This window comes from Festucalex cinctus, chromosome 8 (genome assembly GCF_051991245.1).
Source record: "Festucalex cinctus isolate MCC-2025b chromosome 8, RoL_Fcin_1.0, whole genome shotgun sequence".
Taxonomy (NCBI): domain Eukaryota; kingdom Metazoa; phylum Chordata; class Actinopteri; order Syngnathiformes; family Syngnathidae; genus Festucalex; species Festucalex cinctus.
This window is the reverse complement of record NC_135418.1, coordinates 10,856,389-10,872,790: the sequence shown is the minus strand read 5'-3', so window position 1 is coordinate 10,872,790 and position 16,402 is coordinate 10,856,389. Positions and strand designations below refer to the sequence as shown.

The following is a 16,402-nucleotide window of genomic DNA, read 5'->3' as shown; positions in this document are numbered from 1 at the left end:
GACGTTGAATTACGCCTGTTGCCAGGGTTAAGGTTCCTAGCAATAGTCATTGCAGCTAGCAGCGTTAGCAGATACCGGCGTTAGCAGATAGCAGCGCTAACAAATAACAGTGCTATCAGATAGCAGCGCTAGCAGATAGCAGCGCTAGCAGATAGCAGCGATTGGTTTGCAAAAGACATTGGATTATTTACTAGATGGCTCGCAGCACCTGGCTCGCGAGAGCCATCGGACTACTTTTTAAAGGCAGTTTAATGGACTGCTAGACGCACCTGGCTCGCGAGAGCCATTTGATGACATTTTAAAGGAACTTTGCACACTTTGATGCTGAGAGTCAGAAACCGTTTCCTTTCCTACTGATTACTTTTTAACAAACCAGGTTTATGCTGTTTTAACCATCAAAATCGCTCCTGTGTTTCTGACGTAACTTCGTCCACAGACCAAAATCTATGGTATGGTATTTTGTCTAAAATCCGGATGTGGGCAATTTCCAAAATTTTTCTGGCCTGTTATTCACTAGTGCCCTCAGCAGAGATGGGAAGTACTTAAGTAGTTTTTTTTCAGGTATCTGTACTTGAGTATTTTTTTTTTATTATGGTGACTTTTTACTTTTACTTCTTACTTTTCAAACGCAAACATCGGTACTTTTTACTTCTTATATTTTGAAAATGGGGTCGTTACTTTTGGGGTGTGTGACGACACAACGTAAGACACGCATAGCTCACGCACCCACTGTGTACCGGAAAAAAAGGTGAGTTGCTAGTCAACAATCACGCGCATGTTTGTCGAAATGGAGGAAAATGATGTCCCTAGTGGTGATCGTGTTCACCAGAAGACTAACATTTACAAAGCATGTGAGCTGTCTGTCATTCCGCCTGCTAGAGTTTTATCATCTGGACCCTAGTAGCATACCAGTGGGCTAAAGTAAGAAAATGTTTTACTATCCTGACATCCACACTTTTTCTAAAATTGTCAGCGGGAATTAAAAAAAAAAAAAAAAAAAGTTTCTGTCGCGGTTGACATGTATGATCGGCTTCGTTAAAAAAAAAAAAAAAGGTGTAGTACTACTGTGTACAATTTGTGTGTGGGAACATCATGGTAGAGGTTAACACAAAATGCAAAAGTTTGCCCTCTTTTTTCACTTGTAATAACAAGCACGGTTTTAAAATCTTTATGAAATTAGCAAGTCTGGTGTTTCAAATACCCCCAATCCCCACGACCACCACTAACACCACCACCATTCCAAAACGATGCTATAAACAACAACAACAAAAAAATGCACCATAGTATAGTATACATATATCGAATGCTGAACGGCAGTTGGATATTCTGCCACTCCTTCTCCTTCTGCACTTTTTTACTGAAGTACATTTTCATTTTCATGTTGGTACCTTCATACTTTTACTTAAGTAAGGGAGTGCTTCTACTTTTATCAGAGTAGTTTTTTGCACAAGTAACAATACTTTTACTTAAAGCTACTATATGTAGGATTTCCCAAAAAAATATCTTAACAATAGCCTTTTTATTTGACCATTTATGACTGAATATTATTCTAATTAGTAGATCAACATCTTAGCTGTTCACAATGGGTACTCCTACAAGCCTCTGCCCAATATTATTTCGGAAGCGTCCGGTCCGAATCCTTAGAATTTCCCGCCCTCTGTCTGCGGGATGTGACGTCATGCACGTTCTCGTCAGTTGTTTCCTGTTGTCGCGAAGACGGAACTAGTACAGATTTTCGCTGCCCCAGACACCCGCTGTTACTCCGCGGAAGGCTGCTTAAAAAAAATGAAAACAATGTCAAGTGCCACGAAAAAAAAAAAAATATCTAAACTTGATAGTCCGACGCCAGGCAAGAACGAGAGTGAACATTGGTTTGACATTTCAGCGGTGGAGAGCGTTGAGATCGGACTTGGATTAGAAAAGTGATTCACAGCTGGCTTTCTTTCTACTCCAAAAGGTAAGAAGCGAGTATCTTGACATTTAGAAAAAAATGTGTTGTTTTCAAATAGCAGTAACCTCAAGATCGATCACTTCTCGGTCGTAACTATTGGGGTGAAAGTGAGGTGGACGGCAACATTTAGCGTGAAAGGGGCGGCAAAGTTGAATGTAATAGATCAGAATGACTATGAAGAATCAGGCTAAATGTCGCCTTATTTTCCTCCGTGAAAACAGCCTATTGTAGCTACATTATGCTAACGGAATGTGAACGGTACTACTGAATGGCGATAACATTCACGGCCATATCACACTAAGTAGTGAATGGGTCTATATGTTTTTCACAATCGTCAATTTCCATAAATGACAGCCCACCTTTCGGCTAATGCACAATGACGCTAGCCTGGGGGCGACATACACTAATAATGACTAGAATCAGGTTGACGTCCGTCAAGCGGGGTGACTACAATATGTAACTGCAAATTAACATTGGAATGAGGTCCAATTAATTGACGTAATTTGCACATCGTTTTGGAGTACAGCACAGGACTGGACTTCGACCGACTAAAGCAATATGAGCTGCACGTCCCGTGGACATCAATTGTTTAGTGGGGATCGAGAGTCTCATCCCGTGAAGTGGCCAGCTTTGTATAACACTATAAAACTTCTTACCTCTGAAAACATAGTTTCATTGGATATGAAGAGCCCAGTCTTCAGTATTGAGGTTGTGCACGTACGAGTGCGCGCAGCGTGTACGAGCGTGCAGTTTGTTTTCGGCCACAGGTGGCAGTAGCGATTTGAAATTTTAAATCTTCCATAGAGCTGCTTTAAGTACTGAACACTTGTACTTTTGACATCTCTTGCCCTCGGCACCATTCAGTCATCGTCAGTCTGTTGTGTGATTGTTTCAAAACAAAACAAACTGTAATCGTCAGTTATAACCACTTTTCCGTCATCACTTTGTCAACCACTATTTTAGGACCAGCAAACACAGTATTGCACCAGTACTGACGGGCTGTCGGTCAGTCCGTCATTCGTTAACAAAACAGGCATCCGTCAGTGACAGACAAGGTCTGTCGAAACTTGACCCGGTTAGTGACGATTACACTGACAAAAAAACACTTTTGTCATTGCTTTGTGTGTCATTTTTAAGTTTTTCGTCATTCATCAGCAAAACGGGTGTCCGTCAGTGACGGACAGTACCTACTGACAGAATGCTCACGATGTCTGCTAAAATCCCACTAATGTTTCTTAAAAGGAAAATGGTGTGCTGCTCAACACAGTTTAAATTTAAGTTAAAAATGTTAACTAAAAATTAAAACCAATTGGTCTTTTTTTGTATTTTAATACCCTTTTATTCCATTGAATTTTCAGTAGAATGTCCGAATACCAATGGTGAGCATTCCGTTACTACTGACGGCTCTCTCTGTCAGTCCGTAACTGACGGATGACCGTTTTTCTGATGAATGATGAGAACTTTTTTTAAAAATGTCCGACTTATGCTGCATTCGAGGATGGTCGGAAGTCGGATATATCCAAGTTGTTTTTTTCCAGTTCCGACCTGAATGCGTTCGAGGCGAAAGTAAACATCCAAAATGGCGGGTAGTGGTGAATTGTTTTTTATTTTGGTTCTTAAAACTCATTTTGACCTCCAGCAAATTTAACTTCTCATAATTTTGCTTCATTTGTTGTTTTTATCTTATTTCATAAGAATTCCATACAGTTCAGTAGTTCACCGTATAATTTCATGCCGGGAGATAGCGGTATACTGTCACGTACGTTGCGTTACGTGAAGTTATGTTAATATTTATGAATGAAGAAAGCTACTAGTTTTATACTCAAGAACATTTTGTTTTACCATTCACGGTCTGTGTTTCTAAAGGGGAAACCATTGTAAAGTGACGTTACTTGTAGTCCGTCGAAGTCGGTGTCCTTTTTTTCCGACTTCGCAAGTGGAATTTCTGAGTTCAAGAGAGCGTTCCCGTACACACTTCCTGGTTTGAACTCGGAAATATCTGACTTCCGACCATCCTCGAATGCAGCATAAGCACTGACGGAAGTGGGTTTTCGTTCGTCAGTGTAATCGTCAGCGCGTCACGGACTGACGACCATTTTGTTGATGATTGAAGAATGACACATTGACGGAATGCCCGCCTCTGTCTTTCTGTCGTAAAATAGTGGTGAATAGTAAAAAAAAAATCAGTTTAATTCCTCTTCAAAAAATGATGGACTAACTGTGACTGAAGGGTGCCCAGAGCGCTGTCGAGTCATGGACCAGCAAATTTATGTAAAATGCCTACCTCTGCCGAGTAACAAAATATTTGATAGTCCTACTGAACAGCAACCCTGCACGCAACCTGCTGGGCTCCTCAGTACATGCACCTATGAGACGGCGAACGATGGAGAATCCCCTCCGGAACCCGTTGTAAATGGCTCTGTGCATGCGTGAATTAGATAGGCAGACCTCATGAGAACCCCTTTAATATCAGGCCATTGGTTAATATACACACATTACAGGTTTCAGTTTATATCGGCAAAGAGTGTGACATCTCCACTCAAGGTGCGCTGGAGAATCAGACCTGCGGTGCCTGCGTGCCTGTCAGCATGATAGATGGCCATGCTGCTGATAGAACTAATGCAAACGCATACGCCTGTCTCGGAGGAGAGATGGAATAAAGGGGAGTTGATCACTTCAGCGTCCCTGTCAACACACATACCAAAGCGCACACACAGCACAGGCCGTATGAACAAACACATATCTTCAGAGGATTGTCTTCTTGATTGAATTGTCTTGTACTTGTGAGGGTGTTTTCCATTCTCTTTTATACGTGTGCCTTGTTACCTTATGTGCTTTGGTAGTGTGAACTAACACGTATGCATATTTGGCTTCTCTTACACACATCTAGTGAATTGGGATCAATAACGCTGCCACATTATTAGTCCCTAGGAAAGAAGAGTCGCATGGTATGTGTACAGCTCTTATAAGACACTGTCTGCTCAGAAGAGAGTGTATTAGTTTTCAGGCTCTTCTAGTTGAATGGTGCTCCTAATTAGACTTGTGTGGACCCATGCTGGTTGCGATGTGATGTATGATTTAGGGTTAGAGAATGTTGCAAGCGATTGGCCCAGGGGAAATGTATCACATCTCTCATTTTATTTCAACATGACAGGAAGTTCCAAGCACTGCTGAGCTCTTACGGGCCAAACTTTGCTTGTTAGTTCGCAGCTCGCGTGAAAAGAGAGAAGAGCCTGCTGTTTTTGACAGACTAGCACCAGGGGGAAGTAGAGGGAGTGGATCATAGTCTGTGCTTTAGCTTTGTCAGGCAAAGCTCCTGTGACTCAGCAAAGCAATTGAGCAAATGACATTTAGTTTTTCATGCTTGGTTGTGTTGTGCAAACACACAGATTTCAGTGGGCCTCATTCACAGACGGCATACCAATAGATAAGTTCTATTTGCGGAATTTTCAAGAATGTATTATTTAACCAACGTATGTATTATATATAAAAACGTCATTCCAAAACATTCCTGAGCACATGTGACATATTTAAAACATTCTTTCCTGTGTTTTCTTTAAATTCACTGTCATCAAGCATAATGTTTGACCTGGATGTCACTACTTTACACACAACCGAAAGTCACAGCTGGGAAAAAAAAAAGGGGGGGTAATAATTAGGGGTGTAACAAAAACCGATTAGAACCGGAAATCCGATTTTGAGTTTAACGATGCAAGTGTGCCGGCACACGGACTAACGTATCGGTCTAAAAATAGCTTCAGCCGGTCGATGGCCAGGTCAAGATGTCATAAATCGGTTTTATGTTGCTGATATATGAAATCAGGCTGTCTTATAAAACAACCAAAACAGTCCAGTTGTATCGATTCAGTGCCTTGAGAATTAAATGTCATCCTGGATGAATGAGATTATTATTCACAAACGAGCTGTTTAAACTGCATTTCCTCGACTCTAAGTCACGCGAGACTTTGCCCGGGAGACGGTGTTTGTTTATGTGTGGGTGAAAAGAAAAAAAAAAAGTCACGCAAAACATGTCGCAGTTATGTGACGTAAAGTAGCGCGTTGCTTTCGGTTTCGGAAGGAAAGTTGAAGAGTGACAAGAGTCACAACGTACTCCGGCAAGTTTAATGTCCAAAGTATGGAATAGATGTTAATTTTCAATGAACAATGGAATGCTGGTAAAAGTGTCGCCATGTACAAAGCCTGTCAACTGCGAGTACGGTAGATGTACAGGAACTGCGGTGTTCAACCTCACGGCCAAAGACAGGACTTCTTCCAATTAAAACGCCCAAACTTGACCAGAGAAAAGGTAATAACAACCTTAATAACCCGATTTATTGTTAAACACTTAAGCCATTGTCCCCAACAGCTGCTCATCCGTCGATTTGCATATAATATGGATGTCTGCGTGCTCATCACATCACCAGGCGCACTATCACTCCAGTAGTATATATATCTGTACTGACGAGAGAAGTGTGCGTCATTCAAGTCCCTTGCTGTAAACATGCTAACCGATGCTAACGTGTGTACATGACAACAATAACTCTTGAGTTAAGAGAATCACCTAAAGGATTGAAGGTTGACATTCCGAACATCACGTTTTGTAAACAGACACTTGTTACATCAGTACAGACACATAACAGGTCATGAACTCGGGCGCACGGTCATGAACTCTACTTAAACTTAACCCAGGCGTGACCCCAAACATGAGACAAGACCATGAGACAAGACCCAAATATTACTCCTGCATGACTCAAATCATGACAGTAACAAAATAATTGTAAATTAATTTGACAATTAATTAATTGTTGAGTTTTCAAATAATCGTTGCACCGTCTCCAGTATTGGATTAGGCATTGTGTATAAAGAAGTGCAAATATCTCTGGCATCTTATTCCCTGAATTTTATTTTAAACCGTTTAAGTATCAAAATAAGAACATATTGTGGTGAACGCCATTATCCTGGTCAGATGATCGTGGTGACGTATCCCAGTGCGTAAACAAAAGCCGCCTTCGTTCATTTCAATGGGAGTTTGCTGAGGTAATGGGCAAGAAAAAGATCATCTTCTATCCCAAATAATGTGCCAATTTTTCTCCGGTTTCATGTCATTCTGTGTGGGGGTGGGGTGTGTCCTCTCCTAATGTGGGCTAAAGCGTGCTAAGCACACTACATGTAGCTGGGCTAGCAGAGTAAAAGTCACCAGGATATTTACCGTCCAGGTTAAGGACCATCCATAAATTGCATTTCCAGTGTCGAGTGTCAATGGTGACTTGACTGGTAATTTGAGCCTCTGTAACACGCAACTTGTAGACGCTCCCCAACCCAGACTCGCGATAAGCCGGCTTGTATAAGCCGGCTTGTCACATTTGTTTGGCGAGTCCCCGTGGTTGTACTGCTTTTGAAAAAGTGCTTCTTTGCTATTGGGCGTAATTCCACCTTTGATGTCCTCCTTGGGACGCAATAATTCCTCGTGTCTTAGTTGTCATTGGCAGCCATGTCATATATGCGTATTTTACGTACGCGACTCATCACTATGATCACGTAACAGTCCAAAATGGCTGATACTGTACGTAATGCAAAAATATTCATAGAAAGTATTATAATATCAGAATCGCTCAACATAAATTGACAATTTTTTTCAGGGAAGAGTTGAACCATTTCACAGAACAGCTGGTTAGTTTTTCACAAGTCTTATATTCCTTTAAATTAACTGATTGATACTGGTAACAAAAAACACACATAAGGACTAATGTCATGATAACTTCAAGCGCCTAATTAATACCCATTGAAATGCATTGGGGGGGATTCATTTTATACATTATATATTTTGTTTTATTAATCAGCTGGTTAATTGGTAATCGGTATTTTTCTCCCAGAAACCAGCATCGGCCTCACAAATCCATATTGGTTGGGCCATAGAATTTACATTAAAACATTAACTAAATGAAGACTCAAAATTGCCAGTAGCTGTGAATGTGAGTGCAAATGATTAAGCTTGTGGAATATAAGTGAGTTTCAGAGCAACATGTTCTCATGAAAATTTAACTGGAATTAATATAAAGTCTAGCACTATATTATGTTCACAGCTGGAACTTGTGCATGTGCACACTTTTCAAGAACATAATGTGACCTGCCACATAGCCTGGCCATGTTTCTGGACGATGTATAGCAGCCCATAAATGATTGTATTTTGCAATATTTTTATTTATTTATTTTTAAATAAAAAGTTGGTCAGTCCTCAATGTACATGTATGTTTTAGTCATAGCTTTATTAAACAGTAAGATTACCACAGGTGACAGTCATATAAAGATGTGTATATTTTGCTCCGTCAAATAGTGAAAGCACAGCATGATACGTTAGATTAGCAGAAATCAGAGAAAAACAATCAAAGATGTGTGTAAATACGATAGGAGTATGATTCTGTTTTACTTCAAATGTCAAATGGGCAAATGCAAGCCCCTGTGTGCACGGTCCACATACACCAAAACTGGCCCTTACACAAATGTCATTTCACGCATACTTCTGCAAACCGCACAATCGCATATATTCCTCCAGGCCCACAGATCACATTTACATTTTTTCCACCAGACATAGCGACACACATACTCCATCCGCAAGGCATATTCAAAGGAACACGCACACATGCACACACACATAAAGGACCGAAGCATGCATGCTGAATAACACATTTAAATCCACAAGCAACACGGCCTACGAAAACAGAGTCTTAAATGAATGCAAACAAAAATATGGCTTCGTTATCACACATGCTTCCACACGCGCAATCCCACTTTCAGAATTCACGCATCTTTCAGTGTGCCATATTTACTGCTGAGAAAACAGATTGAGCTGTTCTGTTTGTTGTTGTTGTTGCTGTGGTTCAGCCAATGGGAAAATTACATTTTGAGGGTCATTAAGTGGCTCAGGAAGTGTCTTTTCAATGGACGCGGGTCTCCCAGGGTGTATCAGCACTCAGCCGATATGTCTAACTGTACTTACTTTGGTAGATATATTACTATATTCTGATTGACAGACACTAAATTGATGTGGTTGCCATTCAAGCAGACGTTGCCTTAAATAGTCTTCTTTAATAACTACAGAATAGCTGAATGATTTGAGTTTCTAGTATATATATCACCTGAGCCTCCTGCTGCATTTCTTCCAAAAATCTAACTATGGAATTGGTCAGCTGGGCTCTCAGCACAACTGACAAAATTTTCTGGACAAGAAGAGCTGGCGGAGATGAGCCAGCTTGCCTCGAGGGAGCATTTGCAGCTGCAGTTGTGCTGCAGATGTTTTCACCTTGATTTGGCCAAAACTGTGTGTCCGTGTTATCCACCTCGCTTATGTCGTGTTTAAGGTGTGGTTGTGGACCCAAACGAAAGGGAAGCAGGACGAGGAGGGAGAGGTGAAGTAAAAAAAAAAAAAAAAAAAAAAAAAAAAAAAAAAAAAGGAAGTTCAATTAAACAAAACAAACGCAAACTCCAAAAGGCAAACACACTAAGGCACGGGGGAAAAACTTGCAGCATGACGGCAGGAAAACAACAATGAATCGACACAGACAGAGGGGAGACAAGAGACTAAATACAGACACACACACTAATTGACACAACGAGACGCAGCTGGGAAAGACACAAGTGGCAGAGGGTGCTGATAGGTTGATACACAAGGAAGTCTGGCAAACACAGGCGGGTAGGACAATGCTTGACGAGGCAATGGGAGACACAAGGAAAGCAGAACATAACTTAAAAGGAACTTAAAAGGAACATGATGACAAACTCAAACAAAACCCATTCTAAACTAGAATCCTGACAAAAGCAAAAAATAAAAAAACAAACCAAAACCCATCCCAAACCATGACAGCTTAGTCATTATTTTTTGTGTTTTTTGCTTCTTTTTTTTTTTTTTTTTTTTTTTGGATGGGTTGTGACTGTGAAGACAAATTGTTACATATTAGCCCAATATATGAAGTAGAATAGAACATAAGCAGAAATTCACCTGACATATGTCAGCCATACATTCTAGTTTGTTACAATAACTTCAATTCCTGTCAGATGTTGTTAATTGATGGTGATGGGAGAGAAGTAATGTGTGAAAGAAAGGCCTGTAGATTGACAACTCATGTGAGTAGCAATTACCTTCAGTCGGATCTGTCCAAGCAAAAACCCACCATCACCACCATGCCTGTGTGAGTTTATATCTCATATTTGCTTCCACAAGTAAATTCATCTCATGTCTTTCTTTTTTCACACTAATTGTTTCTCTTCCTCTTTTTCTTATCCTGGTGTATAAACAAAAACAAAGATACCAGAAAGCAACAGCTCACTGATGTTATTTGAGCCTCTGTTATTTGTGTTGATGCGGGAGCTCAATTTTTTATTTTTTTTTTATTTTTTACTCCTTTCCCAGATAAGAGAAAGGCTTTTGTGACCTATTGACAGACAAGATTAAAAAAAAATCAGCCAATTAAATGAGGCTGTCAATTAACAAGCCAAAGTTGGACTGACAACTTAGTGTCAAAGTGTGTTGCATATTCTTGTTTTTCATTTTGCGTATTGAATGATAATGAAGGTGTCTGTTTGTTTGCATGCGTATTTCCAGCTGCGAGCCCATGCAGTGGACATGAATGGCAACCAGGTGGAGAATCCAATTGATTTGTACATCTACGTGATCGACATGAATGACAACAGGCCCGAGTTTAAGAATCAGGTGTACAATGGCTCTGTGGCTGAAGGATCCAAGCCAGGTAAGACGGGGGGGTTAGTATATGTATATATGTTTGTATATATTTCCAAATATGTTTGAACGTTGGTAGTTCCACACTTATGCATTTTTTTTAAATAATTTTCAAGGTCTCTGTTTAGTTAATGTTGGGGAACTTAAAAATGCAGTTGTGTTGTTTTTGAATGCAATTTTTATTCAGTTTTGTGATACCAATTAACAGGAACAAATTGCACCGCAGTTGGTGCAGTTGCACCACTCATTAAAGTGCTCCAACGAGGCATTAACTGTTTGATGTAGAAAAACATGTCTTGTGTTTGGCACAACATTTCCCTTTCTCCCCAAATCAATTCATTTTAATTAAGAAACAAGGCTTAAAATCCTGCTCACAAGAACAAAACGTGATTGACTAGGATTTTGAATTATTTTCTGGTACATTACAACACACTAATATTGGGCCTCGTAAAGGCCAGTATGGGTCAGGTGACACACAAGATTTGATTGTAAATAGACTTGATTTCACTGGCGACTAGTAGCGTGCAAAGTGGGGGAGCTGATGGGGCATCCACCTGGGTAGCCCGCTTCTCCCTGTTGACAGAAAAATGTCAAAATGTCTTTTGTTGGCAATACACCAGACACATCTCAAACACAGAAATATTGCATTGAAACCCCCCAGTCAAAGAAATATATGGAGCATCCATATAAAAGAAGGGGGCATAGAGCGTAACAGACAGCAAATCTCTATTGAAAGTAAGTTTTGGAATCTTCAGTCCACAATCCACTCCAAACAACCCGCCCGACTCCCTTCACGGTTGACAAACTTTTTTTTTTGGGTGGCATCATAACGATACGCTTGCAGTTGCACACAGTTGTCAACGAGTGCAGTTGTCACTCGTAACGTAGTTGTCTTGGTATTATGCTACTAGTGAGGACGAAGAGCGAACTAGTACATAGATCTTGAGCTGAATATCAGAGATAGAGAAAAAATGCTCAAATGGCTGGAAAAGGTTGCCTTCCCATCCCCACTGTGGGATGCCGATCCATAGTCCAGTAGTCCCTTAAAAGCAATCACAACTTTACAAAGGCTTTGACTTGTGCAACAAACCAACATTCTTTTTAGATTTGGGGTTTGTTTGCTGCATAAGACATTTCTTTAACAATGTATGTATTATTATCAAATTCTGTGGACCATGGAGAGAAGCAGTTCTTCCCGGAGTATTAGGAAAGCGAGCTGCGGTCAGTGCCAAGCTAAATATGAGAGCAGAATGTTTAAGTAGATTTCTTGTCTCGACTGGACGAACTCTTGTTCTAACAATCAGACCCTGAGGACCCGTGTTTGTTTTCACAGCGTTCAGTTATTGTTCTGTTGCAAAGTTTAATCTCAAGGGGATTTGTAAACAATATAGGAAGGCATGATGTGTGTCGGTGGGTGTGTGTGTGTGTGTGTGTGTGTGTGAGGGGGGTTCTTCTCAGTGGAGCATGGATCTATATACAGAGAACCTAATTAGAGAGAGCAACCAGACATTTCTCCGTCTTTTTTTTTCATTTCATCATTGTCATGCTCACTGCTTAGTTCAAAATGGGAATGTAAAATGGGCATTTGTGTTGCATTTGAATGCAGATTTGACAAGAAAGTATTTTGTGATACAAATTAACAGGAGGTTTTGTCTAGTTGCTCCTATTTGTTCGTACAAAATCAGGTGTTAACCGTTTTGATGTAAAAGAAAACACATTTTTGAGTTGTTGCTACTTGAATTGATTCATTTTACTTGAATAGGTTGAAAAGTTGAAGAATCTAGATCAACTGTGATTTAATGTGAGTCTTCCACACTAATAATGAACTCAGTTAAAGTTCACTTCAGGTCAGGTGGTGTCCACAACACTGTACACTACAAAATGATCTCATTAAAACGATGCTTTCTATAAGAGCCTTTACCGTTAATCACATTATCATAAAATATTTGGCACAAATTGGCAATGTTTCTTTTATACAAATACATTTCGGTCAACAGATTGACATAGTGTATATGAATTTAAAACTGAATTGCATAGGTTGTCACGTTTTTGCTCACAACTGCCACCTCTGGCCGAAAGCATAACTGCAGCCTCTGTTCAAGCTCGTGCATGGTGCCAAGAAATTTGGAATATTTAAACAGACATCTGAGTGAGTATCTTTGCGACGGTTTGCGGCCTTCGATGAACCCTGACGAAAAATCAACATTCGTTAATCCTGCAAACACTTGCAAACATTCACCGCTCAGTGAGAAACAGACCAAAGTCTTTCCCAAACATTTTGGGGAATTTTGTTTGGAGCACAACTCTGACATTAATACTTAACCAAAGAAACGTCCCATGTAGTCTCAAACAGCTGCTCTCCCAATTGATACATCCTCACAGGAGTTCCCAGTTTACTCGGGTACACCATGTTTGTCTGAGGAAGCCAGTCCTTTTTTGTTCTGGAAAGAAAATCAGAACAGTTTCCCAAAACTAGCTGTAAATGCATGTCAATATCTGGCCATACTTCACCCTCTGCACCTGTAGCCCTGCATTTTTTCTGCTGGGCTTTTTTTTGGGGGGTGATTTTGACTCTTTTCCCACTTAGAAACAACATGGATTTATTTTTATTTTTTTTTTTGAGGTTATCATGTTTGGATGTGGACGCCAGGATAATATGGCTGTAACGTGTTGTAAACTTACCATGCTAATTTGCAAAATTTTGGCGCTATACAAATGAAGGTTACTTACTTACTTAACATGAACATCATGCAAATCAACTTGCAATTGTGATTTGTTAGTTAAGATCCAATCATGAACCAAAAGTGTTAATGTCATCCAAATTCGGTGTTTTATTGGCTTGTGAATATGTCATGTCCACTGCAACCATTTATGGGTGTGAAGTGGTTAAGAGTACGTTTGGTGTTGTAGGCAAGATATTCAGACCAAAACGATATGCCTCAATGACAAACATTTGACTGTTAGATGCAACACCTTCACCCTGTAAAGTACTTTAATAAATGATTACTACAAAAACATTAGTTTGTTTTATTTCTTTGAAATAAATATATATTGTTCAGCTTTCCAACATTACGGAAATTTAGCGTTACTATATTTCCATTTGGAAGAAAAATTTATGTAAAAATTCTAATTCTCACTGTAATGCGAATGAGTTTCTCTGAATTGCATTGGGTCCCATCGGAATGATTCTGCTGTGACTCGAGCAGCAAAAACAGAAAATAAATTCCTATATTTGCATTTTAGTCCTATTCAACATTCATTGGTTTCATCCTAGGCGCATGTGTTAATTCTCCACAACGTTTAAAATCAATTATTTCTGTAATGTTCTGTTCTTCAAGCCTTGCCAAGTAAAGGAGAGCACACACACGTATAGCAGCATCGCTGGGTTCTGCATCTGCAGACACACATATCAAAGGTTCAGTGAAGCACTGCAGCACATCTCCCAAGGTAATGTAGCATGAAAGCCACCAAAGAGATCTACAGGGAAGCATTACCGTCACCAGATGTTACACTGTGAAGGAAGCAGACCATCAGCAGAGATCAATTTGAGCTGGCTTTATTTGTCACCTTGTATCACCACAACATTACCAAACCTGTACGCAAGGCTCCAGAATATTTTTGTAAGCTGCCAGACTGATCTGTGCGTGCTTATGTTCCACTTCACGTGAATTCACTGTTTTTCAACACTGTAAACAATTCATACATACAAAATGCACTCTATGGGTTGCTGTTTGTCCAAATTAAAGGTAATTGTTTACATATTTTTGACGTGCAATGTGATGACATAGAAATCATCTAGCTTGTATTTTTTTTCCCCTCTGAGAAATAATTGCATTAATCACTTTAGGAAAGATAAGTCAAATGAAACATCCATCAACATACACAGCCAGCTTGAATGGGGAAGTAAACCCAAGACATCAAAACTCGCTGTCGTTGTACAGTGATTTCAGTGTTTTGTTTCTAAATAATAAAAAATGTTTGAAAATAAAGGCCGAAAACAAATGCAAATACTGTAAACAACTGAATTGTTGAGCTATAGCATTAAACTATTTTTACCATTACACTCGTCGCTATTTTTTGTGCAAGTACGCACTACGGCTGTCTGGCATTAATCAGCCCTCCCAGCCACCAGTCAACCCGCTAGCTTGCTAGTCCGTTATGTTATGTTACACCCACAACCCGAAACCGAGTGAGGCGGTTAGGACGATTGCTACACCAGTCCAACAAGCTCTTTGCTAGCCTGCTAGCTCACTATCCTGTCCATCAATAGCTAGTACTGCATATTTGCCTGGAAGCATGTTAAATGTATATGCCTCAGAATGTACCCAGTGAATCTCATTCATGCCCTACATTACAGATTGTAGTCAGTTACATTTGCACAACGACATGTGCCCATGATGGCATGTTTATAAAGGATAGGCCTACCCTAAAATTATCAAAATGTTGTCTTTATATTTTTAAACAACTTGGAATGTAGAACCTTCCTGGTTTGAAGCTATTTTTTATTAAATACAGTAAGTCATAGTGCAGTTTATTCATTCCTATAATTACAGTTCCTGTGACTGATGTCAGAAGCAAAGTGTGAGAAAGAGTGGCGGATGTGTGCGGGTACTGTACTACATCGTATCGCTGATATTGAAAAGTGAATGTTATGCAAAGGTGTTCAATCTGTCATATTCAGTGTCAAAGTGTTAGTCAATCCGAATGTAACCAGAAAGCTTAGCATATATGATTTTTTTAATGATTGAAATTCAATATTCTGATTTTGGCATTTCCATGTGTTTTATGGCTGCAAAATATTCAACGCACACACTGTAATCTTCTCTGATGCAGTTGGAAGAACTGCTGGTTTGTAATCAGTTGTTGGATATTACAAATCAAGAACTGATTGAAATGGAAAACAATTCAAACAATGGATGCAAAGCCTACAATAGTATGACTTTTTGCTAAAGTGATTTAACCTTGTGAAAGTATGCAATCATGTAAGACGTCATGTTAATCGAGGTATTCAACCAATCAGCGTCAGGATGTAGAAGCAGAACCTTACATTCGGTTTTAGTTTCAATGAACTAATCAAGGACATTACCAGAACTACAGTATATTTTTTGTAGTAAATTCTATCTCTCTGCCATCTTTTGATATACATCTGACTCTCAAGCATTCTCAAGTTTGAAGTTTGGTCGTGTTGCCAAACCCACCCCCTCACTGACGCCTGCAGTCGCACTTGGGTCGTCTGAGAGCAACAGACATGACCACTGTGCAGTAACAGGCATCAAGACTCTTTCAAAAATGCCCTCGTGGATTTAATCTGACCTTTTCATTGATGTAGGAACGGCTGTGAGTGACCTTATTTCATAGCGGCTGCTTTTCTAAAGTTACTTTCCTTTTGTCCTCAGAGAGCAGTCGGCTCCATTAGAGGCCATATGAACATTGTGTCGCCTTATTGTTTCCCACAAGAGTCACTGTTTCCGCCTTTTCTCCTAACTTCCTTTCCTCCTCAACCTCCACTTCCACCCCAATCTCCCCTACACTGATAAGAGTTATTGTACTCTCATGCCATCCATCGCTGCTCACTTTGTGGGTTTCCTCTGTACTTTTTTACTGCCGCTTTTCCACTTTCTTTTTCTCCTTGGCAATTTCGTACCTTTCCATTCTGAATGTTGATATCCAGCCTTCTTCCTCTTATTTTCAAATCTAATTGGGAGGCAGGAGTTGAT

The 16,402-nt window shown here is 39.9% G+C and overlaps 1 protein-coding gene across 2 annotated transcripts in view; it reads left to right on the top strand.

The window, feature by feature from the left end:
* cdh4 (cadherin 4, type 1, R-cadherin (retinal)) overlaps positions 1-16,402 on the top strand; it is a 223,985-nt gene that overhangs the window by 168,064 nt on the left and 39,519 nt on the right. For both annotated transcript variants that reach the window (XM_077528441.1, XM_077528442.1), the window contains exon 6: positions 10,551-10,695. In XM_077528441.1, coding sequence (XP_077384567.1) covers positions 10,551-10,695 — 145 coding nt within the window. The remainder of the gene's footprint in view (positions 1-10,550; positions 10,696-16,402) is intronic.